The sequence below is a fragment of the Equus asinus genome, chromosome 16 (assembly GCF_041296235.1).
Source record: "Equus asinus isolate D_3611 breed Donkey chromosome 16, EquAss-T2T_v2, whole genome shotgun sequence".
NCBI classification, from domain to species: Eukaryota; Metazoa; Chordata; class Mammalia; order Perissodactyla; family Equidae; genus Equus; species Equus asinus.
The window spans coordinates 30,443,791-30,470,903 of NC_091805.1; the positions used below are offsets into that span (position 1 = coordinate 30,443,791).

A 27,113-nucleotide genomic window follows, 5' to 3' on the forward strand; every position below is an offset into this window, starting at 1 on the left:
AACCTATAGACCACTGGGTCCCTTCCCCACCTCATACAGCCAGCCTGTGCTCACTCGTTCCACCCCTACCGTACCACCACCAACATGATCCCTCTATGAAGTATGAAGTTTCTCTAGAGAAACGAGTTTATTTTTTGATGGAGAATTCCTATAACAAAATAGTCAGACAGTGGGAAAGAAAAATATGTTTGAAATAGAAACTTCAGTGGAGATTGTAAGATAAAGTTAAGTAATTCTCCTGGTCCAAGATTTCACAGTCTTGGCACGATTGACACTTGGGGCTGGAAATTCTTTCGGTGGGAGATTGTCCTGTGCATTGTAAGATGGTTAGCAGCATCTCTGGCCTTTACTCACTAGATACCAGTTGCATGCTCCCTTTCCCTGTGGTGACAACCAAAAATATCACCAGACATTGCCCAATGGCTGGGGTGGGGAGACTCAATTGAGAACCTCTGTCTCAGACAATAGAAAAGAAAGATGAAGAGATGATCCTTAGGATAAAAGGACAATATGTCTAGAGAATAATATAGAAGTTTCAACATCCTACTACGAGAATTCATAAAGAGAGACTGAGAAAAGGGGAGGGAGGAAATTAGCAAAGAAATAATAAAAGAAAAAATTTGCAGATAACATTGAAAGAACTGCTGAGTTTCCAGCAGAATCAATGAAAACAGATCCATTGGAAGGTACATCATTGTGAACTTTCATCATCACTAGAGATAATGGGAAGATTCTAGAAAGAAAAACAGGTCAGTTACAGAGGAATGGGAACTAGAAAGACATTAGACATTTCAGTGGCAACACTGGAACTAAAAGACAGTGGAACAATCCTTTTAAAGTGCTGAGGGAAAATGATTTCAACTTATCCAAATTATCAATCAAGAATGAGAATAGAACAAAGACGTTTTCAGACATGCAAGCGCTCTAAAAATTTACCTTCTATGCACCCTCTCTGAGTAAGCTATTAGAGTCTGTGCTTTAGCAAAATAAGAGAGTAAACTAAAAATCATGTGTTTGGGCATTGCAAGATAGTATTGATGGGCATTTCACAGATATGTTGAAGCATTTGGATAAAATTCATCTTAGATCTATTTTTAAAAAGGTGAAAAAGCAAGGCAATTATTAACTCAAGGGAGTACAGGAGATTTTCTAGAAAAGCATTATCATGGCACCTTACTTGATTCAGCAATGTACTATATTTACATTGTCAGGATGATATAAACCCTAATTATTTTTTTATTTTATTTTTTTTTAAAGATTTTTTGTTTCCTTTTTCTCCCCAAAGCTCCCCAGTACATAGTTGTATATTCTTCGTTGTGGGTCTTTCTAGTTGTGGCCTGTGGGACGCTGCCTCAGCATGGCCCGACGAGCAGTGCCATGTCCGTGCCCAGGATTCGAACCAACGAAACTCTGGGCCGCCTATAGGGGAGTGCGCAAACTTAACCACTCGGCCATGGGGCCAGCCCCTCTAAACCCTAATTGTTGATTTGAATGAAACTTGTGATGTGGCTGTGTTAGAAAGAAGGGTGAGGTCAAAGTAGTGGTGGTGGTGTGTGTAAAAGAGCTAAATCCTCAAATACCATGACAAGAAGTCAACAAATAATGTCTAAAACTGAAAATGCAGAAACATTGGTATAAGCATATCAGCTAGGAAATGAAGACCATCTAGCATGGTTGTATGGAACTTGGGGTGAAGCTAGGTGGGGAGAAGTCGGTCAGGGGACTGATGGCACTCATGGGTATTTTTTTGTTATAAGCCTTTAAAAACCATTTGAATTTTCACTTACATGTATTACTTTCATTAAAAATAAAGATCCAACAAAAGTAATATATATGTATTATAGGAGAAAAATCACATAAGACAAGCAAAAAGAACACAAATATATAGAATCTCCTCCACCCAGAGATAATCATTGTTAACATCCTGAAATAGCTTCTTCTTGAAAAATTCTGAAAAACAAATGAAAGTACTTTTAAATCCTCCCAAAACCTTACAAAAAATTCTTGATACACTAAAACTACCAATAAAGGAGAAAGCAGTGTCTAGGGTTATTCATTTTTGACTAAGTCAACCTTTCTGATCAAAATGTTTGGTGTCATTTTGGTTATATCTTCACTAACGGGGCAGAATGGAGAATTGAGACAGTTTTCCAAAATACTTTATCTTGTCATTTTAGAAAGAAGCAGCTTTTTGTCTCAGTTTTCCAAACAACTGCCTCTATTTAGAAGTTTAGGAAGTTTTGGAAACAGAAATTCATCAGGACAATTTGTCTCAAAAGAATTTTTGTAATCTTTTCTCTTTTTAAGTATGGATGAATAATTTCATTTCTCTGAAGAGTTTCTTTGAATTCTTTCAATGAACAAAAATATGAAAAGTGTAATTCAGTGTTGATACCTCACATTTTAAATGCAGAAAAACTTCAGATAGTAAATACAGAATTTGGGAGAACTGTCCTTGGAAAGGGAGTATTGGTAAACAACGTTAAGAATAATTAAATTTTTTGTTTTTGTTTTTGTTTTTTTTTTTTGCTGAGGAAGATTCTCCCTGAGCTAACATCTGTTGCCAATTTTCCTCTTCTTTTGTATGTGAGCCACTACCAAAGCATCGCTGCTGAGGAGTGGTGTAGGTCCATGTTTGGGAACCAAACTGTGCCCCTGAAGCAGAGAGGGCCGAACTTAACCACTAGACCACCGGGGCTGGCCCAAGAATAATTAAAAACTTAAATGTGAATAATGAAATGGATATTTTTAAAGAAATTAACCTGAATTAAAATTTTGAGAAAAAATACGCAGTTGATAGATTCTTCTACCTCCTAAGGTCATTGAGTTTTGGTTAGTTTAAAAGTTTCAAAATTCAACTAATATTTACTGAATTCCTTTCATCTCTCAGGCCTTGTCCTTGATATATTCACTTAAATGCTCCATATAATATCAAAACAATCTTGCAGCTTTCATGATGCATTTGTAGAGGTCTGACTTGAAGGAATATAGTGGGGCTTAGAGTATGGTGGATTTCTGTGAATTTACTTGGCAGTTGGCTACTGCAGTGGGTGTTAGAGAATATGCATACCAAAGATGATGATGGTACATTTCTCAGGAAAGAACAGAGTAACCATCAACCACTGGAGATAAGCATAGGAGAGTCTGGAGGAGGTAGTCTTGACGCAGAGTCACAAGATAACACATTCAGTCTGTTCTTTTGCAGAGTTGATCCCACAGAGGTGCACATACAACCTTTCTGCCCATAGGGCGTTACAAAATAGCTACGTGAGTGCATAAGGCAGGTATGAGGCAAACCAAAGCTGTTAATGAGGACTACCCATATTGTGAAGCAACTACCATGGGAGTTGTGGCCAAAGGGCACTGGTGCCCTGATATGCCTTTAGGAGTCTTTAGGAGAAAAAAGGGAACATGCACTTGGAGGCCTGCAGGATCTTCCTCCCTGGTGAAGGTGGGCAGGTCTCTGCCCCTGTAGGCTGGAATAGTTTTTGTCTTTTCTGAGGCCCATTTGCTAAGACTGTGGTCTTCAAAGGTGACTGTGAATTATTATCCCCATTTTACAGATGAAGAAATTGAGCCTCAGTAAAGTTCAGTTAAAGTGTGTGTTTGTGTGCACGTATGTAGTAGGTAAAATTTATTAGCTCTATTGATAGACATTTCTTATAAGTAACGGCCCTACCTTATTACTGGTGGTGTTTACTAATTAATATTTACTTTAGATCTTACCTCTTTCCAAAAGAAAGGATTTGTGGCTGCTTTTTGCAAATTATAACAGCCTAAATGTACCTCTTCGTTATTCTGTTTTATTCAAAACAATGCCATCTTGTTGATCCAGAACACTCAGAAGTTTTTGAGGCTACATTTAGCAGGTCAGAAGAGCTAGTATTTAATGGCAAACTTTATGCACTGGGCAACTTGGAATTCTCAGCCAGCACCAAAAATTCAAATCCTACTTCCCCACCCTGACAGCAGGAGGGCTCCGGGTGTAGGTGGGGTGCTGGTGCACTCCTGGGGGGCTTTTCAAGGATTCCGGAGGACTCCGCTCCGAGAGAACCTGCTTCTTCTGCTAACGTCTCCTACCCGGCTTGGAAGGCACCTGCAGCCCCAAGCAAGAACGGGGCGGGACTCGGCTTTCTTCAAGTCAAACGTGGCAGGGAAATTCAGCAACTGCCCTTTCATCTCCTTTCTGATGATCAAACCGTGCGCTTCATTTAGGCAGAATTTGGGCATATAAGGCAGAAGGTAAACTCATAATCTGAAAAGAATTCTGGTTACGTGGCGAGCCCAGGTATGGATCGCTAAGGAAGCGGACTCAGACCTTTCTCCCCACTTGCTAGTTTTGTTACTTGCTTTGGAAAGCCGAAGGACAGCACGCTCTGTCCCTGGTGAGGTGTGCTCTTCCAGCATTCCACCGCAGCCCGCCTCGGGTTTTCCCGTTTTTGAGCCCTTTCCGGGACCCAAATTCCAGCACCCGAAAGTCGGCCCAACAGCCGGCCCCTGGGCCCCGCCCACTTTGGCCGGGGGTCTGAGCCGCCGGGAGCCGGAGCGGGAGCCGACGCCGGAGCCCGAGCGGCCGCGGCCCCTTTAAGGAGCCGCTCTGCGGTAACCCGAGCCCGCAGTCCGGCGGGCGCGGCGGGCGCGGCGGCCGCGGCGGTAGCTGGAGCCTCCGTGACGGCTCCTCCAAGCGGCTCGGAGCCCGCGGCTCTCCTGGCTCCCGCTGAGCATCCGCGGGGCGGCTCTGGCCGGCGCCAGCCCTTGGGCCGGGCCGGATGAGCAGGCGCCCGTAACCACCCGCCGCCTCTCCCGGCCCGACGCAGCCGCCGCCCGCGCGCGAGTCGCCCCGGGACCCGGCACAGGTGACGCTGTTTGGAGTGGGTTCGGGGAGAAGGGCGGGCTCGCCTTGCCCCGCGGCGCCCCCGCGCCGCCGAGCTCAGCCTGCAGGCAGGGGCGCCCTGCTGCCCTCCCCCGGCCTAGCGCGGCCGAGGCTCCCTGCGGCGCCCGGAGGCGGGGTGGGCGTCCCGAGCGCGCGAGCCGGAGGGGGCTCCGCCGCGGGCTGCAGCAGGTGTGCGCGGCCGGCGCAGCATCCTCCCAGCCCGCGGGCTGCGGCGCCGCTCGGGGAGCAGAGGGTGTCCCGGCCCGCGGCCCCGCGCAGCCCAGACGCCCCGCGTCCCGCTCGCAGTTCCGTGGCTGCCTCCGGGTCTCGGCTCACAGGGCGGGGTGCTTTGGCATCTGGGGGAAGCTTGCTTGTTAGAGGCCGGTACGCAATCAGGTGCATCAAGTGGGTAAGTCTCCCCCCTCCCACCTCCCCGTTACTAAATAAAACGAGAAGCTTTTATTTATCCTTGCAATTCTCAAGTGGGTCCCATTTTTAGCCACCGAGTGGCTGAAGAGTCTGGTGGGAGAGGGATTGGGCGCAGAGTCAAGAGGGAGAAATTGGTTTCTATTTCCAGCTCTCCCATTGTAACCCCGGGCAGGTTGATGAAATGAAGTGCCTCGGTTTACCCAGCCGTGAAATGGCATCTGTAATGCTAGCATTTTCCTAGTGCCCCAAGACGGGAGGAAAACCGCTGTGAAAACATTTTGAGTTAAGTTCGTTAAAGGGGTCATTAAACTGGCCACTGTTGCTGGCCAGTTTTGTCTTAGTTGTACACATCTCAGTGTTAATGTGGTGCACATTTTTATATGAACTTATAAAGTTCTTAAAGTGTGATCTTTGACAAAATATTTAAATGAATCCAATACCAGTTTGGGGACAAGATGGAAGAGTTTGTGTGGACGTTAGGAGTTGATGTGTGAAGTAGGAAAACTGTCATTTTAGTAAAATCTTTGCTCAGTCATAAATGGAGTTGAGAAAGATAGATCTTGGATTGTGTGTGTGTTTTAAGTGAGATGCTGCTCTGTGAGCATGTGGTATAGGTTGGAATGCAGCTTCATCTTTGTGTAGCCAGTTAAGGTAAGACATAGAGAATCCCAGTTCCCTTTTAGCCGTGCTATAGATGAAGTAGAGAATTTTTTTCCCTTGTTTATCTTTTCCTTAAATTGTCTGGGTGAAACTGAATTAGAAAAGTGTACTCCTGCAACGCTGGGAAATTGGAAAGAATGGCTTGAGGGACCATGGATTTTAGTTTGTTTGCCATCCTCCCTCCTGTGGCACCAGGTGATCCTGAGGGTAATACATTTGAAGGTGCTTCTTTCTTTCTTACTTCGGCAGCCCCTTTTGCCACCTTACCTACCTCCAGGGATCGAATTCTTACTGTGTATTCTTGCATGAGTTTGACCTGTCTACCTGTCTCACACTCCGCTGCTCAGGCCGTCATAATTATTTACACTATTAGCTTTCTGTTCCTCTTCCTTTCATGCTAAGTCTTCTCTACCTCGTTGGAAAGAATAAAGCTGTATACTTGGAGGTGCCTAGGAATGGCAGTGGTCAAGGGGCTGACACATCTGGCAAACTCCAAAGAAGCTGGGTCTTCTGAACAGACCCTGGAGTGTGGAGGCAGCGTTGGTCTATCTTTTCCTTCATTTTCTGAAATCTCCATTGGTGAGAGAGTCGTTTGATTACCAAAGTAAACGGAGGCTTTGGGAGCAGTGAGCTATCAGAAATCTAACTCAGTCCTACACCGATTATGGGCATTTCCAGCAAAGGAGTGGGGAGGAGGAAGTGGCGACTTGGAAGGGACTGAGGGTCCTCCAAATAACTGGATGACCGGAGAGGGTGGTAAAGTACCCCTGGCTTCCCCACTGGGAAATGGGAAAAGGGCCGGGTGGCAGAAAGGGAGTGGTGGAGCTGCAAGGCAAATTCTGGAATGTGCCCTAGATGTAACCTCCCCTTCTGCCCCTTTCCCTTTGAGAGTGTGTCTTGCCCCTCAAAGCCTGGTATAGCTATCCTGCAGTTCTCAGACTTGTTCACTTGCCTCCCTTGGTGCTTTAAAGGAGGCCCAGTGTTTATATTCCTCCCTCAGAGCTGGCCTTCCAAGTATGAGAGGAAACTGAACAGTTTACTTCATGAGAAACCTTCAGATCTCAGTGCCTTCCTGCACCCTCCTCAAATTAATGTCCCATATTCTACAGATTAAGGATTGATTTAGCTTCAGTATCTCTTGGAAGGTTGAAAAGTGGGATACTCAGTTTAGCTGAGAAAAGTAAACTGAACAGTCTACAGGAAAATACAGAAAACTAGTTTTTTTCTAGAGGAAGATAATGAATTAATTGCCTGGGTGAGAACTGTGGGCAATTGGACAAGGAAGGGCAGTACTGGGGGTACAGTTGTGCTGGACAGCTTGTGACACCCTCCTTGAGAGAGGACAGGATGCCACCAAGCTCATACAGTTGTCTTGTTGTGCTTTCCCTCTTTCCATTTGCCTTGTGAGAGGAAGAAGAAAGCAATATGGAGGTGGAGTAACCATCTGTTCTCAAGGTTGGGAACAGACTTTGACTCAGCATTAGGAGTGAGCTGTATTCACCTGGCATTGGGATCAGGCACTGGACGTATTACACTAGAGAACGCATTACATCAGGAAAGTGAGTTAGTCTTCTAAGGAAATCTAAGGTATTTCAAGAGTGACTTTGGTGGTGTTTTTTCTTGTTGGAGATGAAAGAATGGAGTCCTGCTTCTCTGAGGTTTGTTATTCACAGTGAGACAGCTGGATGTGCTGCATTCAGATCCCAGACCTGAAAAGAAGGCAGGAATAGCAAAGAATGTTTTTTTGCTCAGAACATTGGTCTGTTCAAGGAGAAGACAATCCTGTGGATACATGAGAAGGAACTTGTGAATCGTAAAAGGCCATGGTTTGTGAAAACAGCTGAGGAAGACAGCTAGAAGTGTGTTCGGAGCTTGAGCCAGCATGAAGAAAGGAGCTGCTGCGCCGGGGGACCAATAGGGAGTGGGGAGTCTGGCTAGATGGACAAAGGCTTATCTAAAGCAGTGTTTCCAACATTTTTGGATTACAACACAGTACAAAATGCATTTTTACATTGAGACATAGAACATAAGTATATGTGCATCTGAAACAAGTTTCATGAAACAATACGTATGCCTACAATAAATATTCTATTTTCTGTTTCTATTTCTACTCTATTTCTGTTTCGAAAAACTTATTACGGACCACTATTTGGACACCATTTATCTAATGGATGGAAAAACAGGTTGCTGGGGAGCAGGCTGGGCTTTGGGGTTGGAGATGCTGGAGGAGGTGGAAGGGGACAGACTTGATTGGGAGATATCTGGACCCCTCTCGGTGGGAACACAAGGGTGTAGGGGAACTCATCTGGTGTTTTACAGGTGCGGGACTCACATTAATGAAAGGCAGCTGGATGGGCAGGTGCAGAAAGGGGACTTCCTACCAATTCTATCCACTTCAAGGCAAACAGTTGGTTTGAGTGAAGAGGAAGTGTGGAATGAGTAAATTTGGATTTGAAAGCAGTATCTTTGGAGCAGTAGATTTTTCTCTGTAGGTTAAATAAGAAGACAAAGGGATCCAGAACAAATTGGGGATGGATTTAGGCCGTGTCCACTTTCTTCAGCTGGATAGGGAGCAGAGGGTCTCATGGTGCAGAGTGGGTGAGCAGGAGGCTCACATCTCCCCTTCTCGCTTTGAGAAGTTTGTGCAGAAGGAGTGGATGGAGTGTGTTCTTTCAGAATCCCATTTGCTGATCAAACTTGTTAGGAAGTTGGCCGCTTGCCTCACAGAGAATTGGAAAAGTATTTGCATTACATTTTATAAAAGGGTTAGATTATCAAGACTTCCTTAGACATCTATTTCAAGATCTACAATCAAACTGGAATCATCCTTCATAGTCTTTGGGATTGACAAAAAAGCTTCTTGGAGAAATAGGTGAAGCAGCACCCAGCATCCTTGAGCTAATTCCAGTATCTATGCCCTGAAGTTAATCAAGGGCAGAATCTAGCTGCAGCCCTTTGATTTTCTTTTCATAACAATTAACTTGTGACTCCAACACCTAGTACCCTTGCCAGCAAGCAAGTACAGCAAAGCTTGGAGAAATAGTGCACAGGTTCACCTGGTTGCTTGGTTACTGCTTGCTGTTATCATCCACACTGACCTGTTTCGATCCTCCCTTTGACCCATCCCTGCCTTATCTGATTTTCCTACCTGAGTTGATATGTTTTCAGTGTTTGACTTTACCTCTCCTCAGCTGTCTGGTATCTACCTAATGTTTTCAATCCTGGTTTCTTGGGTGTTATGTCTTAACGGTGTCCACCAGACTATTCCTGTGGAGCCCATGTTTGGATCCCAGCATGTGCTTTGTTGGTGTCTATTGTATCCTGCCTTGGCTACCTTAGAAATAACTGTACATTGATGGGTTTATACATTGGTTTTAATTTGACTTTTAAGTTTTGGGGACATGGAGAAACTCTCCTGGTCAAGTTAATTTAATTAGCTTTCTCTAAAGAGGCTTAAAAAAAACCTTTAAAAAGTACATTTTGATCTGACACCAGCCCGGTGGCACAGCAGTTAAGTTCATACGTTCCGCTTTGGTGGCCCAGGGTTTGCCGGTTCAGGTCCTGGGTGTGGCCAAGGCACCGCTTGGCAAGCCATGCTGTGGTAGGCGTCCTGCATATAAAGTGGAGGAAGATGGGCACGGATGTTAGCTCAGGGCCAGTCTTCCTCAGCAAAAAGAGGACGATTGGCAGCGAATGTTAGCTCGGGGCTAATCTTCCTCAAAAAAAAAAAGTACATTTTGAAGGCATAGACAACTTCTCCCTATTTGGTATGTATGTATTTAGTGGAAGAGGAGGAGGAAGGACATTTGATGAAAAATTTAGAACAAATTTAGAAGCCCCCTTTACAAGTGTTACATTTTAGGGACATAATTCCCCAGACTAGTCTTGCTCAGTTAACATGTTTTGCTCTAATACATGTAAAAATATTGAGACAATTATGAATTAAATGCTTTGTCATTTGTTACATGCTATTTTGAGGATTGAGAAAGACTACAGCTGTGTTCCAATTGAGAAAGCTTCTTTGCCTTTTCATATTTTTAAAACCTGTATGAGTGTTACCAAACAGATCCATTTCTTACATGTTTTGTGGAGCAACCGAGGGCAAGATCGACGCCACAGGGTGGGAGGTCAAGTTGCGGCGAAGGGAAGGTCTGGCTGCCTGGAGCAAAGGCTGCATGTTTGGTGTCTCCCAGCTCAGTATCCCCATAGCGAACTCTTAGACGCTAGGCATTTGGAGGACTTGAGAATGCTTTATAGCCTCAAGTCCCTAAATCTTTTATTCAGTGGTTTTTTTTTTAGTTACAGAATTGAAACTTGTTCATTATAAAAAACAGTGTAAACAACCAATACTCAAGAGAGTGAAAGTTCACTCTCCTTTCCCAACTCCCACCTGTCCTCTTATTTAGGATAAGAAAGAAAAATAAGTCAAAGGAAAATAAGATGGAGGTATGAGTGAGGTTCATTAGTGTACTTTAAAGTCCTCTTCTCTTCCTTGAAGTTCTGACTGTAAGCTTTCCAGCAGCCAAACACAAGAGGCAAACAACCCATAACAAGCTTCAAGGTGTCCAGAAGAGAAACCAAATCGGAGAAGGCTGTCTATTTCTGATTCTAGGAGGTGAGAGAAATTTCTCCTTTGGATTTTCATCAAGAAAACACAGCATTTACAGTGACCAGCATTCTCAACCACATTCCCAATATTCCCACACTCCCCAAAACAACCAGTTTTCAGTTTTGAGGGTATAGCCCTCCAGACGTTTTTCTCTACAAATGCCAAAATGTGCCTGCTTGTGTATTTATGAAAAATTTATCACTTTGCAGTCTTTTTTTCACTCTGTAGTATGTGATGAGCATTCTTTTGTATCATCTTGTTCATTTAAATGGCTATATCACCTGTGTTAGTGCAGCTGTATCAATACATTTAACCATTTCCCTATCATTGGACCTTAAGGTTGCTTCTTATAATGATGCAATAAACATCCTCGTACGTACATCCTTTCAGTCATGTGTGAATTTGTTTTGAGGATAAAAGACAAAATCAGTAGTATACTGCTTATTTTATAATTCAGTTAACATAGTGCTATCACAATTTACTTATTCTACGATTTAATTCCCCAAATATTCATTCAGCAGTAAGTGTAGCACTAGATACTCTAGGGATTTCAAAGTGGGGCAATGCCAGCACTTGCTTACAAGAGCTCACTCTCCAGAGCAGAGGGATTAGGAACACACACTGACTATGATATCTTTGGTTTTATTTTCACCCTACCTTGTTCCAAAAATGATTTGGGAAGATGCATACAATATGACAAGATAAAGTAAATTTAGGATAGGAAAGAAAAACAAGTCAAAGGAAAATAAGATGGAGGTATGAGTGAGGTTCATTAGTGTACTTTAAAGTCCTCTTCTCTTCCTTGAAGTTCTGACTGTAAGCTTTCCAGCGGCCAAACACAGGAGGCAAACAACCCACAACAAGTTTCAGTGTGTCCAGAGGGAGAAACCAAATCGGAGAAGACTGTCTATTTCTGATTCTAGGAGGTGAGAGAAATTTCTCCTTTGGATTTTCATCAAGAAAACATTGCAGTTGCCAAGACCAGCATTCTCAACCACATTCCCAATATTGTACAGTAAAACCTAGTGACCTTGCTTTGTAATGCCATTTCAGGTCGTGTTCCTCAGTGCTAGCCAGGGGTGTCATGCCTTGGCCCTGCTCAGTGAAAGGTCATGAGGGTGAGTTGTATGTTCATGTGTTTAATCCAGAAATAGCTTAAGAGGACCTAAAGGGATACATGACCATTGAAAACAGCAATCTGACACTGTTCCTGGACAATTTTTTCTACAAGGTAGTACAGAATATGTAATTTTAGTGGAATTTCTGTGAGTAGAATCCATTTGCCCAAGAATACTAGGCTTACAACTTACAAAGAAAGAAGTGAGGATGTTTTAGATGGCAGTCATGTATTAGAACTGTAACAATGACTGAACAAAATATCTTCTTTAAAAAAATAAATAAAACTCTGCACTTGGTCCTTTTTGCAGGAAGGATGGTATTTGTTCATGTTGATCAATTTCTAAAGAGTGAGAGCCACCATTCCAAGAAGTCTTGAGAACATCTCCAAGCTTAAAATGATTAATAGGTTGCAGAGTATGATAGTGTTACCAGGATTTAGAGATCCATATGTTGGGGCAGGTTGACCCTATTTCATAAACCTGGGAAAAGTTCGACTCTAACGAGCCACCTGAAACTGAACTTTTATGATCACGTTCACCTAAGTCTTGCCTCAGGAACATTGTCCCAACAATCCTTTAATACCAAGTCCATGGGCCAAGCTTAGGTACTTGTATAGGACCTGCCCTGAATTTAAACATGAGCTTTGTAGTAAATGTTAAACTTGAGGTTACCTGAAGCCGCATCTGATTTGTTTTGCACATCACCTCACTAGCCTGTGAAATGGTTCAAGGAAACATGTCACCGCATTTAGATTTTTTGGCTTCCTGATAATATCAAACCAGATACTGAATCAGGTAGATAAGTACTGTGTTTATTGGAAAATAGTGCAGTTGGAATCAGTTTGAGGCAATGGCAGCCTTATGGAAGGAGGTCGGCAGAGAAGGTACTCTCAGAGTACCTTGGTAGAGTTTTAAGTGGCCCTAGGTAACAAGGTAACAGGCCAGCTAGAATTTAGAAGACCTTGACTGTCTTCTCATTTAAGCCGCCAAGTCCCCCAAACAGATAATAGGGGTGGACAAGCTGCAGGGCCTCTAGGCCAAAGGTTAAAGGAGGGGACATGATCACAGTACTTCAGATACAGAATATCCTGTCTCTCTATGACTTGGTGCCATCAGAGAGACAGCTGTAACATTTTTGATTAGGAAAGGGTGGTAATAATAAGTGTTATCTTCTATTGAGTGGGGTTTTGATCTATTGCTGAATAACAAACCACCCCCAAACCTAGTGGCTTAATAAAATGATTTATATTTCTCATGATTCTGTGGGTGGCTGGGCAGTTACTCTGCTGGTTATAGGCTTCCTCATGTGGCTGCCTGCAATGGCAGGGTCAGCTGGGCTGGAAGATTCAAGATGGCTTGCCAGCATGGCTGCTAGTTGGTATTGAGTGTTTTCTGTCAGCTGGGCAGCCTTAGTTCTTTCCGCGGCCTCACATCCTCTTGTAGACCAGACAGGTTTCTTTACATGGCAGTCTCAGGGCTACGCTCCAAGGAGTGAAAGGCAGATTTGAGGCCTGCATAGGCTCCAGAACCCTTGCAGCCTCTCTTCTGTATTCTATTTGTCAACAGTGACAAGGCCAGCTCAGATTTGTGGGGGCAGAGACATAATCTCCACCTCTGGGTGGCTGGAGTGACAACATCACATTGCAAAGGAATTTATGGGTATTAAATGACTTACCACAAGTGGCTACATGTGCTGAGCACTGTGCTAGGGGCATTTAACGCCTCCCTTTTAAGCCACATGACCATCTAGCAAGGTAGGCATTCTTATCCCTGTTTCATAGAACTTGCGTGTCAGAGAAGTTATATTCTTGCCAAAGGCCGCTTGATAAAATACTGGGACTAAGATTTGATTTTAGGTCTCTCTCTAGCTGAACGGAATTCGTTTTAAGAACTCAGCAGGTGGTTGAAATTTGCTAAATTGTTCTTCAGCCCCCCTCACCCATTTAATATTGTCTCCTATTTCCTGTGGGGAGCAGGCAAAAAAGAACTAGAAGGCAAGCAGGCAAAACCCTACCTCAGGCACTTCCGTTAACCTTAAGGACTTTCTCAGGGGTAATCAAGTGGACAGCTTGGAGGTGAGAAGGACCTCCCTGTCTCCTTAGGTTCTGACTTCCTGGGTTGCGTGGCAGGTGTCCCAATGATTCCTTTAAAAAAAGAACAAAATGTATTTGCAAAATCTTACTCTGTCCAGCTTTTCTTTGATTTCACAATGTTGGTAGAAAGCCAAGAGATTTCCCAAGCCAAGAGGCTCTTCTGTGAGCCCTTCAGGAAAGGAAAAGCAGGAATATGGAAATAAGTACATCAGAAGCTGAGTAGAAGTTGGCTGCAGGACCTGCTTCCTCTTCCCAAGAGTCTCCACCTGGCAAAGCAGTGCTACTGGGTCCTTGCTTCGGCCTGAGGGCCCCTCGCTCACACAGAACACTTCTAAGTCTCAGGGAGTGTGTTGTATGTGAAATGTGGATTTCCTTAAAGGTGGGCCCTCAAATTGTATAAGCTTGCAAATCCTTACTTTTTATTGGTTTCAACTACTGTATTAGTGTGACCTTCCAATCACTATTGTCTCCTGGCCTTGGCATTCTGGTTTATCCAAAATCTAGTGACTGTCATTATAACTCATAGGTTTAAAAAATAAAGACTTCTTTATAAAAGTTCTAAGTGGGGTGAGATGCTAGGAAGCAACATTTATCACGTAAATAAAATGTGCCATCTATACTGTGAGACTTAAGGCCCTAGAAAATGAACTCCTGAGTTTCCTAGGGGAGAGTGCTTCAGTGGGTTGGAGCAGTAGGCAGAGCTGGGGAAGGAGGCCTTTTTCCATTGTCGTCTCCCTCGCAGCCACAGTTCTTGTTAGGTATTAGAAAAACAAGTCCCGAGGCAGGGAGTCAGTATAAAATGAAGTAAATTTTAAATAAGACAAAAGATTCAAAAAAATTGATAACATAGATTAATTGTATTAAATTTTGTTTTATTTTTAAGTTAATAGCTAGAACATGTAAAAAGTGCAAATAAATGCAAGCTAGGAAAATAAGAAAAGTTTTGTTAAAATCCTAATTAACAATACTTTTAATAGAAGGGAGAATTGATCAAGTGTTGTAGGAAATCAAGGGGAGAAATTCTTTCTTGAAAGAGCAGGAATAACTCCCCGGCCTTGCTGTGTCAGAATCTTTTGGTGGGGACTCTGGGCCATGTGAAAAAATAAATCAAGAAACCTATTTCCCCCCCAGAAAACAAACCATAGAAAGGAAGACTACAGAATCTTCTTGACTGGTGGAAATAAGCAGAATGTATACTGAGAAAGTATTGTGTGTATGGGGAGGGGGGGGCGGTGGGATGGGGAGCTCTGGGAGGTCAAAATTTGAAAAACACTGAGTTAGAGGGATCAGAAAAAAATTCCTAGAAGGCATTTAACATAGGATGTAAAGAGACAGATAGGGCTATGAGAGATAAAAGGGAAGTCTTGGGTTAAAGAGAACTATGGCAGTATGAGTTAACTGTCTACACAGTTCTTCAAGTTGTGGCAGCAGGATGAAGCCATCCCACAGCCCCTGAGTGTGGACACTTCTTGCTGAGGGTAGGTGATTCTTTAAGAGCCAGTTTAGAGAACAGAGTTTAGTCTCCTTTCTGCTCTAACGTCTTGTGATTATAATTATTACTTACAACTGAGGGGAAAATAAAGGCCCATTAGAAATGTATGAATATTTAACCTTAAATATTTTATTCTTTGTTATCATTAAAACAACCTGTAATCCAAAAAAATTGTTTCTGGGAAATGTCAATTGCCAGGGTCTGTAACAAGCAGAGTTGAACAGTTTCTCGTTAATTTGAATTCTGTTATATGCTCTTGGGAAGTAAATGGTTGAAGGAATGGGAAAATATAAAGGATACCCTTATTCAAAGTTTAGTGTCTTAACTGACACGGAGGAGCCATAGAGAAATCTTTTCTATGGTTATGAGGAATTTCTTCTTAAATCTGATGTGACATCATATATCTGCAAAAAGGAGTGTAACTGAATCATATTCATATCAGATTCCTTTGCCTGTCCTGGTTTAGTCTTCATTTTCTTCTCGTTTGCTTCAGTTTAAAAAGCTGTACCGTGAATATTGGAGGATGTATAGAAGTCAGGTTGACTTTTATGCAGCTGGCCTCCTGAAGACTTCACACTAAGTTAATGGTTCTTGAACTTAATGCCCAGAAAAGAGAAAAGAGGTGGAATGTTTTCTGCATGTAATTCTCCTAACTTTTTTTCATGTAGCTTTCAATGCAGAATTTACAAAACATCAACAACAATAGAAAACAAAAACTGTAACTACAGTTAGCCAGGAGCTTTGTATGTATTTGGTTAGATGCTCAACAGTTTTTACATGAATGAAAAGTCAAAAGTGGATAGTGTGATAGTTATTCTTTACTAGGGGATTTTAATATCTCTGATTAATAATTGACATTTCATGAGCATTTAGACAGATAATTGCAATGTACCACCCATATGAAAATGTCAAAAAAAGCAGAGTAGGGGCGGGCAGTGTGCCTTTTTTGGGTAGAGTTTTTGTTTATTTGGTTTGGTAAATATCTCATCTTCTGCAATTAAGTGTTTATTAACAAATGATTTACAGTTTGCAAATAGAGACTTTTTAAACACTTTTACTTGTTAGGGCTACTGACATAGTAGATAAATCAATAAACGAGTACTTCTGTAGTTGATAAGAGTATGAAAATACAGTGCAGATTACCATTATATATACACATGAAACCTTTGAACACATACCATGTGTTGTAAGGAGTTTGGGAAAGAAATCAAATATCATATTGCTATGGTCTGAATGTTTGTGTCTCCTCCAAATTCATATGTTGAAATCCTAACCCCCAAAGGTGGTGGTATTAGTAGGTGGAGCCTTTGGGAGTGATCAGGTCAAAGGGTGGAGCCCTCAGGAGTGGGATTAGTGCTCTTGTAAAAGAAATCCCACAGAGCTTTCTAGCCCCTTCTACCATGTGAAGTCTGCGACCTGGAAGAGGGCCCTCACCATGCTGGTACACTGATCTCAGGCTTCCAGCCTCCAGAACTGTGGACAATAAATTTCTGATGTTTATAAGCCACCCAGTCTGTGGTATTTTGTTTTAACAATGCAAACAGACTGAGACACATATGCAGTATTAGCTCCTTTATAGTATTGGTACTCTTTGCTTTTGGACAACTGGAGGTGAGAATCCTTTGAAGTCAGTGTGTTTTCATGCTGTAATACTAGAGTCATCAATTTAGAAAATTCTTTTTTGCGGTATTCTGATTCTACTGGTAAACTGAGGGACCTGTAACTGATGAGATACCAGCAGAATAGAAAGCACATATAAGAATATGACTGTCTGTTATTATCATTATTTTATTTAATAGACATTGAGCACAGGCTGTATGGCAGGCACTGTGTTAGCTATGAGGACACAATGGAGAGGGGAAAAAGTGTTCGTGTTTTCCACCTTCCTAGGGCTCACATTCCACTGGGGGGTGGAGACATTCATTTAAATTGCAGGCGTAAAGGAGAGGGACATGATGTTATGAGAGCAGATAAGGAGGGGAATTGACCTGTTAGTGGAGCTCAGAGAAGCTCCCTGAGGAGGTGAGGATTGACCTGAGAGCTGAAGAAGCATGAGAGTTAACTTGGGAGTGGAGGAGCATGGATGAGAGTTGGGGAATAGGTTATGCAAAGGCCTTGTAGAGGGAGGGAACATGGCATCTTTAAGGAACAGAAAGAAGGCCACGTTAGCTGGAGTGTAGCAAACGAGGGCAAGTGCCAGGTGAGGCTGAGCACTGGGAAACCAATGAACATTTTAAGTTGGGGGTAGGTGAGGAGGTGACATGATCAGAGACAGCTTTTAGAGAAGATTTCCCTGGCGTCCTCCACGCTAAGAATACCAGTTTGGAGACAATCGACAAAAGTGATGGTGGTAGCTTAATAAAAATGGATGTTTTTGAAAGCTATTTAAGAAGTGAAATCCACAGGACTTGGTAGGCTGGATGTGGTGGTAAAGTAGGAAGGTGCAGAAAGCAAGTTATCAAGGATGACTCCTAGGTTTCTGGCTGTCAAATCTGGAGGTACAGTTATGCCATTTACTGAGATGAAGAACCTAGAAGAGGACTAAGTTTAGGGGTCAGGTCATGAGCTTGGTTTGAGGTGCTTTTGAAATGCTTGTGTGGTACTGACAAATAGGCATTTGGCTATATGCGTCAGGACTCAGAGGAATAGAAATTTCAGAGGAATGATAAGGGAGAGGACAAGAATAGAGTAGGCTGAAGAGTGAGAAATGGCGACAGTATGGACACACCTTTCTAGAACTTTGTCCTTAAAGGATATAGGGGAGGGGCAGGAGAGAGGGCAAGAGAGAGAAAACTATATTGGAAAAGAGAGGTGGGAAAAGGATATAGGAAGAAGAGATGGTGGATCTGCTGATTTTCATTTTTATTGGAGACTTCAGCCTGTTTAAAAGCCAATGGAAAGATCTAGTTGAGGAGAGAATAAAGGATAACGAGGAGCAAAAGATTTCCAAGGAGGCCAGAAATGATGGATCCAAAGTGCACAGGTTAGAAAGGTTGTCCTGAGATGGGAGGACAGATGGTTGAAGATGCAGGTAGTTTATACGGGTGATAGTGTGATGTTGAGAGTTTTCATGTGTTGGCTTCTATTTTATTGTGAGGGAGGACGGGAGTAACCTGCTGAGGGCAGTGTGGTAGGAGTGCAGGGCAGTGTTGAGGGCTGTTTTATCCCTCTGTAATTTCACACTCATCAACCTCAACCTCTTCTGAGATATGACTTTTTCCAACAGAGTGCTCTGATTATTTGGGGCTCATCTTTGAGCAAATAGTTGGACATATTCAGGGTTGGGGTTTGGCCAGCTAGTGGGTTCGGGAAAGCTGAGAGGTCAGTGGACTTGAGAAGGTTGTAAAACTGGGCAACGCTTGAAGGAGAGGTCAACAAAGGAAATACTTGAAATGCTGTTTTGGAGGCATAAAAATGAGGAGAAAGGAACCATAAAGGTCCATGGGTGGTTGAGGTGGGATGGAAGAGGTGCCGTTCCAGATGAAGATAAAATGAGTTGTTAAGGACACCTGGGCCTTCTATGTAGATAGAAAGTCACTCAGGATGTTGGCAGGGCTTAAGGACATCAGTGGGGCAGGGCTACAGTCTCTGAATGGGAGGAAATGTTTAGGAGGTTGGAATACCAAAGAGGAGAGGGAGAGGGTGGTGTAACTGAATAGCAGGACCAAAAGACCCTGGGTGTTTACAGGCAGTGAGGGAATGGAGGAGTAAGGCCTGAAGGGGACCATGAGGAGCAAAGAGGATATAGGGCCATCTCTTGACTCTGAAGTGTAAGGGACTAGGCAGCCACTACCTGGTAGGGTTGCAGAAGAAAAGGGGTGTCTTCAGAGCGTGCAGAGGAGAGGCCAAGCATAGAGCTCTGTTTTCTGGGTGTGGAGCAGCAGTTCCAGGCAGCCTAGTGGAAGGGCTTGGGAGATGGAGGGGGTGATAGGTTGGGTCAGGTGGCTGCAAAGGAACTTTGACGCATGGCAGGGATGGTCACGTGGAGAGGATAGATTTCTGCAGTGGGGGCTGCCTACATTTTGAGTGTTGACTAATGTAAACAGAGATTAGTTGGTGGCCTATGGCCCAGTGGCCAGAGAATGGTCTTGTTTCCCTTGGCTGGAGTGATGACAGATCCAGAAATTACATGTCCTACATGCTGCTGCAGATGGACGATGGCAGAAGCAGAAACTTACTGAATGTGCAGTATATGCCAATTACCGTTCTGAGTGCCCAACAAACATTATGTGGTTCATTCCCCGTGACAACGATGTCAGGTTAGTATTGTTGTTATATCCATTTTACAGGTGAAGATACTGAGGTTCAGTTAAAGCACATGAAGTAATTTGTCCCAGGTCACACAGCTAGCAAGGGGGGGAACTGACATTCAAACTCAAGTCTGTGACCAAGCCTGTGTATTTCCCACCATGTTATATGTACTTAATATTTTCTTACATGTGCAATTTTGATTTTTTTTAACATAAATGATAGAATATTGAGAATCTAATGTAGTAGTTAGTACAAAACTGCCTTTTTAGATGTCAGAATTAAGTTCATTCCTAGAATCCCAGGATCTTACTTTGAGGGTCCTCTGACAGTCAGACTAGTGCTCATGCCCTCTGTGGACGCGCCCTCCAGTTGTCCTGTTAGCACTTCTGTGACGGATGCTTCGACACTTCTAAATTGTTAGAAGGTTCTTCCTTAAATTAAGCTGAACTCTTCCCTCCCTGTAATTTTTGCCCACCTGTGCCATTTTGAGTAATGCAGGGTAAGTTCCCTCTTTCACTGTTCCATGACTGTTCTTTAGATGTTAGAAGAATGCTCTCAGGTCCTCACTAAGTAAACTTGTTCCCAAGCTGACATTACTCAGCCCTTTAACTCAACATGATATGATCTGGTTTCTGAAAATCACCATGTTAATTACACTACTCTCAGGGTACTTTGGTATGTGGTTAATTCAGAGTAAAGTGGGAGTGATGAGTGTCTTCATCCAAAGTTATACTTCTGCACCATCTGATTAGAAATGAGCCTAAAGTTTGCTTTTGGTTACTAGTATCTTCATTACATTGTTGTCTCTCATTGGTTTGTGTAACTTAAAATGCCAAGGCTTCCTGTGTGCGTGTGGGTTAGTTATGTGGCTACTATGCTAAGTCCTTGGGTATTACCTTTTAAAATTTTATTCCTGCTATATTTTATCTTTCTGATTGGAAGTCATTATTTTAGCCAATGAAGATAATTTTGAAACTTGATTTTTTTTTAACCTGTTACATTAGCTATCTTTGCTGGCTCTATTTTATATGTAGATTGAGTAAACATATAAATATTTGTAAAAATATTACTGAAAACAGACCAAAGAGAGAGAACCCTAATGGGATAGCAGAAGATATTTCTCAAGTCTACTTCAGATCTCTGATCTACATGGTGCTTCTAGTTTTTCAACCAGCCCTAGATTTGCCTAATTTTGTTATGCAGCCACATTTCTTTGTATTATTCCTAAGGCTATCATGGGAAAGTTTCAGAACTTTCCTGGAATCAAGTTATCCTTCATTTGATATTCTTCAATCTATCAGAATTTGATAGTCAGTTAATTGTAGGAGTAAGGGATAGGAAGGAGTCCAGGGTGGGTGAGCTGCCCGAGATTGGAAGATGAGGCAGTGTTGTGGATGAGAGTGTCATTCTCTGAGATATGGAACCCTGAGGGAAGGACTCGTTTGAGGTGAAGTTCAGCTGGGGTCCTATGGAGCCTGTGGGGCCTCCAAGATGTCCACATGGAGCCATCCAGAGGGTAGCTGACCATCCAGGTCTGGTGCGCGGGGGTTGGTGGGGTCTGGTTGCACACGTTGTAAGCCATGGTGAAGGGGTGAGCAGAGCCTATGGTGTGCAGACTAAGAGGAGCTGCCTTGGGGCAGTGGCGGGGGCGGGGGGGGCGGTGGTAGTAAACACTGTCACGTTGCGGGAGTTCATGCCCGATAGCCTTCATTTTTGGTGAAATGGGAAGAAACCTCATCTATTGTAAGAGAGGGAGAGCTGGAGATTTGCAAGCAGGGAGTGTTTGGAATCAACATGGGAAATAGGCAGTGGAGCTTACTAGGGGTGGGAAGAAGGCTAAGCCCGTGTAGAGCATTCTGCCCAGCTTCCCCCTTCCTTGCTGCCTTTAAAGACAACCGCGCAAGACCTTTTCCTCCTCTTTTTAAGGGTTTTTACTACTAATCACTACAGCAGTGGTTCTTATCTGGAAATTGTATCAGAACGTGAAAGGGTGCGGTTATTTGTGTGTACGGAAGTAGGTTTGCTGATTCCAACGTACTCGCTAAGGAATTCCTGGTGTTACGAGGGAATAACGAACATGGGGAAATGAGAGTAACGGTTGCGTTCCAGGTTGGTAGTTCCAGACTCAGCTGGTGGAACTGGGTCTTTTTGGGCTTGGAATCTTGGTTCACCTTGAATGCCTTTGGAGTCACTGGTTATGCGTCCCCTCTTGGGGTATTTATTCCCCAGAAAGCAGAGAGTGTCCCTGAGCACCCTGAACTTGCCATTTGATGTGGCGGTGATCAGTTTCTTTGCTTCCCTACTGGCCTGTAAGCATGTCCCCCATTTTGTACTCTGAGTCCCAGCACAGTGCCTGGGACCAGGTGGACACGTGACAGGTGGTGGATCAGCTGTTGGCTGAAGTGGAGGCTGAGTCAGCCTGGCTATGTTGTTTCTGGTGGCTCTGCCTCTGGGCGTCCTCCCGCTGGAGAAGGGCTCTCACAGCTGGTGGTTGAGAGGTGTACTTCAAACCTTTTCAGGTTTTTCTCTACTAAGAAAGCAACTTGACTGAAAGTTTACGGAGACTGTCTTGGGGGGAAAAAGTACAAACATCTTTGTATTCAGGAGGCCTCTGGCAGGGCTTTGGTGTGACAATTCTTGTGAATCAGAATGGGCTAATTATACTGTGAAGTTCCCGTCTAGACACTCTGCTTGTAAATTGCCACAGAAATATTTCCCACTTCTGTTCTGGCTGCTCCTTTCTAGGGCAGTATCCCAGCCTTCTGCCAGCTACCAGCCACATGCAGAGGTATGTGAGCTAACCCTAATACTTTTCTACTTTTTCTGTATACTCCTCTACTTAATAATCACCAGACTCACAAAGGCCCTTAATCTATGTCAGTGATGAGCATTGTTTGCTTTTATCCATTTTTATAATTTTCTTGCCTGATTCAATGCATAAACAGGGGCAGTTACTTCCTACCAGAAGCCTTGGTTTTCTGGGGAAATTTGTAAAAAATCCGTAGATTAGTCCTTGGTTTGGCATGACTGATGAGGCAAGCAGCTGCTTAATAAGAAGCAAAGCTGGGGGGCTGGCCCCGTGGCCGAGTGGTTAAGTTCGCGCGCTCCGCTGCAGGCGGCCCAGTGTTTCGTTGGTTCGAATCCTGGGCGCGGACATGGCACTGCTCATCAAACCACGCTGAGGCAGCGTCCCACATGCCACAACTAGAAGAACCCACAACGAAGAATATACAACTATGTACCGGGGGGCTTTGGGGAGAAAAAGGAAAAAATAAAATCTTTAAAAAAAAAAAAAAAAAAAGAAGCAAAGCTGGAAGTAGAATAATTTAATTAGCTTCTGTCTGCTGAGCCTTTAATGGAAGCCACAACTTGCCTATATGGAACTTTTTAGTTTTAAAGGGAACGTTTTTGCAAAGTGAGACTCTCAATGGATACCCCAAAGACCCAGTTAACTGAAAGTAAGTCAATAGAAAATAGAAAATATCCATTATAACAAAGATTTGATAAGAACTAGCTTTTTTAAGAATGGGGAATCTCTTAATGGTGAATTGTTCTAGTACTTTTTTAATGTATTGGTTAAATTAATTCACAAAATGCATAATGTTTCATGATACCTACTATGTTTTATAGCATAACTTTTGGCAAACATTCATGAAATAAATGCTTATTATATATGTTGAATTTTTTTCTTTTTTTTGAGGAAGATTAGCCCTGAGCTAACATCTGCTGCCAATCCTCCTCTTTTTGCTGAGGAAGACTGGCCCTGAGCTAACATCTGTGCCCATCTTCCTCTATTTTATATGTGGAACGCCTGCCACAGCATGGCTTGCCAAGCAGTGGGTAGGTCTGCACCCTGGCTCAAAACCGGTGAACCCTGGGCTACCGAAGCAGAACGTGTGACCTTAACCACTGTGCCACCAGGCCGGCCCCTGTATGTTGAATTTTAGCAAAAGTAAATGAGTAGCCCATGCCCAGAAGCCCTCCAGGACCAGCAGGGAACATACAGGCTTTTCTTCAGGCCAGACCACCCCCACATTTAAGATTAGACTCTCCGCTCTCTTTTGGTTGCTGGTTTCATTTTCTTCATTTACCTGCCTACCCGGCCTTCGGATCCCTATTTGCTTTAATCTTAGAAAAACATTTTCCCCTTTACGTGTCACTTAGCAAATTGTAATGATGTTTAATTTATGTTCAAAACTTACTTTTGTGTATTATTTGGTTAATATTAAACCTAGGCTAAAAGACCACAAATTAAATTTTTTAATACCCAATAAACACATGTTGAATTAAAAAAAAGTAAATGAGCAATAAAGTTAATGGAATCTTACAGAGAAGAATTATAATATCAGTATTTTTACTGAGCGCACATACCAGAACCAAAGAATGAGGAAAGAATTCATTACGGACACATGAATTTTGTCCGAAGGGGCCCTGTGGGAGATTGATTCCTATTATGCTGTCCTGGTTGGAAGGGAATCAAGTGGGGTTATTGCTCGTACAGTCAATGACTTGGCTTTTCTTTAGTGAATTGGCTTCAGTAGGTGATTTTATTTCTTCACATTAGGCAGCTGGAAATATGTATTGATTCATTTCCTTTTCATTTGAGGGTCAGCTTTAGCAAGGATGGAGCCATAGAGATGCCGTATTTGTTGGATATGAGCAAATGCTTTAGTGTCTTTTTTTGGTCTGAATGTTCCTAAGATTTTTAGAGCCAGGTAAAGTTCAGCTCAATAAGATAGAAAACTTACTTTCAATGTGTATATATGTACATAATAACTATTCTTTGTGCTAATTCTATCCTTAAAACCTGAAGATCTTTTATAAAAATCTTATATTTTAGAGATAAAAAGCCATGGAGAATTTTTGGTCTCAGCATATGTGTGATTGCAGAATATTTTTTTAAAGTTGAATACTAATTTAAGCAGCAATGGTGATATGATTCTTTTCCAAGACAGTATTGTTCTTCATAAGATTTCAATTTTGTTTTAAATGTTGTTTGTCCCATTGTACAATTAATTTTTAATTACATAATTATTTTTTGTTTTGCTGTAATGTTTATTATAGCAAATAATGTTTGCTGTAATGTTAGTTTTATTATGACTTTTGCCTTAGTTCTTTCCTAAAGATTATCTAACCAACTCTCATTTTATAGATGAGAAAATTGAGGCACAGAGACGTCAGGTGATTTGTCCTAAGTTTAATTAAAAATAGTATTACTAAAGGAAAACCTTCAGTTATAGTACTTGAAATTTCCTCTTAATATTAAACTCTAAGACTTAGATTTTGAGTATCACTGTGTTAAATTTGTCTCCTGAAATTTATAATATTGAGATCTTTAATAGATTTTTCCCTCTTTTATTTTAAATACAAATATAAGATACACAACAAATAGCTGGTAAAGGCTTGAAATTCTCATAGTTTCTTTGTATTTATAGATTTGTGCTAAATTAAAATAAATTACTAAAACTACAACTACATGCTCTTTTAAAATTAAAGAAAATTTAATTTAGGTTTATCGTGAGCAATTTAAAGTAATTGATAGTCATCCTTTCTGTCAACAGGTGAAGAAATATGGATACCAACACCAAACTGGTCATCAGCATGACTTTCACGAGCTTTTTCACCTTTCAGCTTCTTTTCCACTTTATAAGTTATTGGTTTTCAGCACATGTTTCTTCAGGTTTTAATAGTCTCAGCTCCGAAAAGAAGATTGAATGGAACTCAAGGTAAAGTATATGAAAATGTAATTGATTAAAAAGAAAGCTAGTTTTATGAAATAAAGTTATTTAGAATATTTCCAATTCTTTCATTTAGGATCTAACAAAGTCTAAGGTCAAATTTTTTATTTGACCTTAGGAATAAAAGGAAAGACAAGTAGATAGATCTCATACAAGAAAATTTTAAAAATTCTTATATTGAAAGATGTTAGGAAAAATTTACTTAACTTTCTGAGGAAGTATAGGAAGCTTAAGTAGACTCTGGCTGACTGGGGAATAGTAGTGTTTGCATTCTTCTCTGAAGTATTCGTGATAACAAGCACATGTTCTTTGGAAGTGATAACGAAGTAAACATTAGTTGGGGCTGTGAGCGGCCTATATATAGTATTGGCCAGCTTAGCCAGAGACAGAGGGCAGTTAAATGCTACACACCAAAGAACGTGGTGTATGGTTAGCACATCTGTGTCTTTTTATTTTATTTCTTTATTTATTTTATTGCAGTAACATTGGTTTATAACATCATATAAATTTCAGGTGTACATCAGTATATATTTCGATCTCTGTGTAGATTACATCATGTTCAACACCCAAAGACTAGTTACAATCCGTCACCGCACACATGTGCCTTATCACCTCTTTTGCCCTCCTCTCTCCTTGCTTCCCCTCTGGTAACCACCAATCCAATCTCTGTTTCTACATGTTTGTTTGTCGTTTTTATATTCTGCTTATGAGTGAGATCATATGGTGTTTGACTTTCTCCCTCTGACTTATTTCACTTAGCATAATACCCTCAAGGTCCCTCCATGTTGTCACAAATGGCCAGATTTCATCATTTTTTATGGCTGAGTAATATTCTGTTGTGTATATATACCACATCTCTTTATCCATTCACCCCTTGATGGGCACCTAGATTGCTTCCAAGTCTTGGCTATAGTGAATAATGCTGCAGTGAACTTAGGGGCGCATGTATCTTTATGCCTTCGTGTTTCATGTTCTTTGGATAAATACCCAGCAGAGTAGCTGGATCATATGGTAGATCTAGTCTTAATTTTTTGAGGAATCTCCATACTGTTTCCCATAGTGGCTGCACCAGTTTGCACTCTGACCATCAGCGTATGAGGGTTCCCTTCTCTCCACATTCTCTCTGATGCTTATTGTTTCCCATCTTCTTAATTCCAGCCATTCTGATGGGAGTGAGGTGATAGCTTATTGTAGTTTTGATTTGCATGTCCCTGATAGTTAATGATGTTGAACATCTTTTCATGTGCCTGTTGACCATCTGTATATCTTCTTTGGAGAAATGTCTGTTGAGATCTTTTGCCTATTTTAAAAGTGGGTGGTTAGTTTTTTTTGTTGTTGAGATGTATGAGTTCTTTGCATATTTTGGATATTAACCCCTTATCAGATATATGGTTTACAAATATCTTCTCCCAATTGTTAGGTTGTCTTTTCATTTTGTTGATGATTTCCTTTGCTGTGCAGAAGCTTTTTAGTTTGATGTAGTCCCATTTGTTTATTTTTTCTGTTGTTTCTCTTGCCCAGTAAGACATGGTACTTGAAAATATGCTGCTAAGACTGATGTCGAAGAGTGTACTGCCTATGTTTTCTTCTAGAGTTTAGTGGTTCCAGGTCTTACATTCAAGTCTTTAATCCATTTTGAATTAATTTTTGTGTATGGTGTAAGGTAGTGGTCTACTTTCATTCTTTTACATGTGGCTGTCCAGTTTTCCCAGCACCATTTGTTGAAGAGACTTTCCTGTCTCCATTGTATGTTTGTGGCTCCCTTGTCAAAAATTAGCTGTCCGTAGATGTGAGGGTTTATTTCTGGGCCATTGATTTGTGCGTCTGTTTTTGTGTCAGTACCATGCTAT

At 42.1% G+C, this 27,113-nt stretch overlaps 1 protein-coding gene across 12 annotated transcripts in view; it reads left to right on the top strand.

The window, feature by feature from the left end:
* Window positions 1-27,113, top strand: part of TLCD4 (TLC domain containing 4) — a 100,006-nt gene that overhangs the window by 26,293 nt on the left and 46,600 nt on the right. For 5 of the 12 annotated variants that reach the window (XM_070486884.1, XM_070486886.1, XM_070486885.1 and 2 more), the window contains one exon: window positions 25,087-25,251. In XM_070486884.1, coding sequence (XP_070342985.1) covers window positions 25,097-25,251 — 155 coding nt within the window. In that variant the 5' untranslated portion in view covers window positions 25,087-25,096. Of the gene's footprint in view, window positions 1-3,873; window positions 4,289-4,515; window positions 4,857-4,897; window positions 5,283-10,489; window positions 10,578-11,253; window positions 11,498-11,624; window positions 11,690-24,103; window positions 24,241-25,086; window positions 25,252-27,113 lie in introns of those variants that run through there. The other 7 variants (XM_070486889.1, XM_044748868.2, XM_014836360.3 and 4 more) reach the window with 7 other exon arrangements.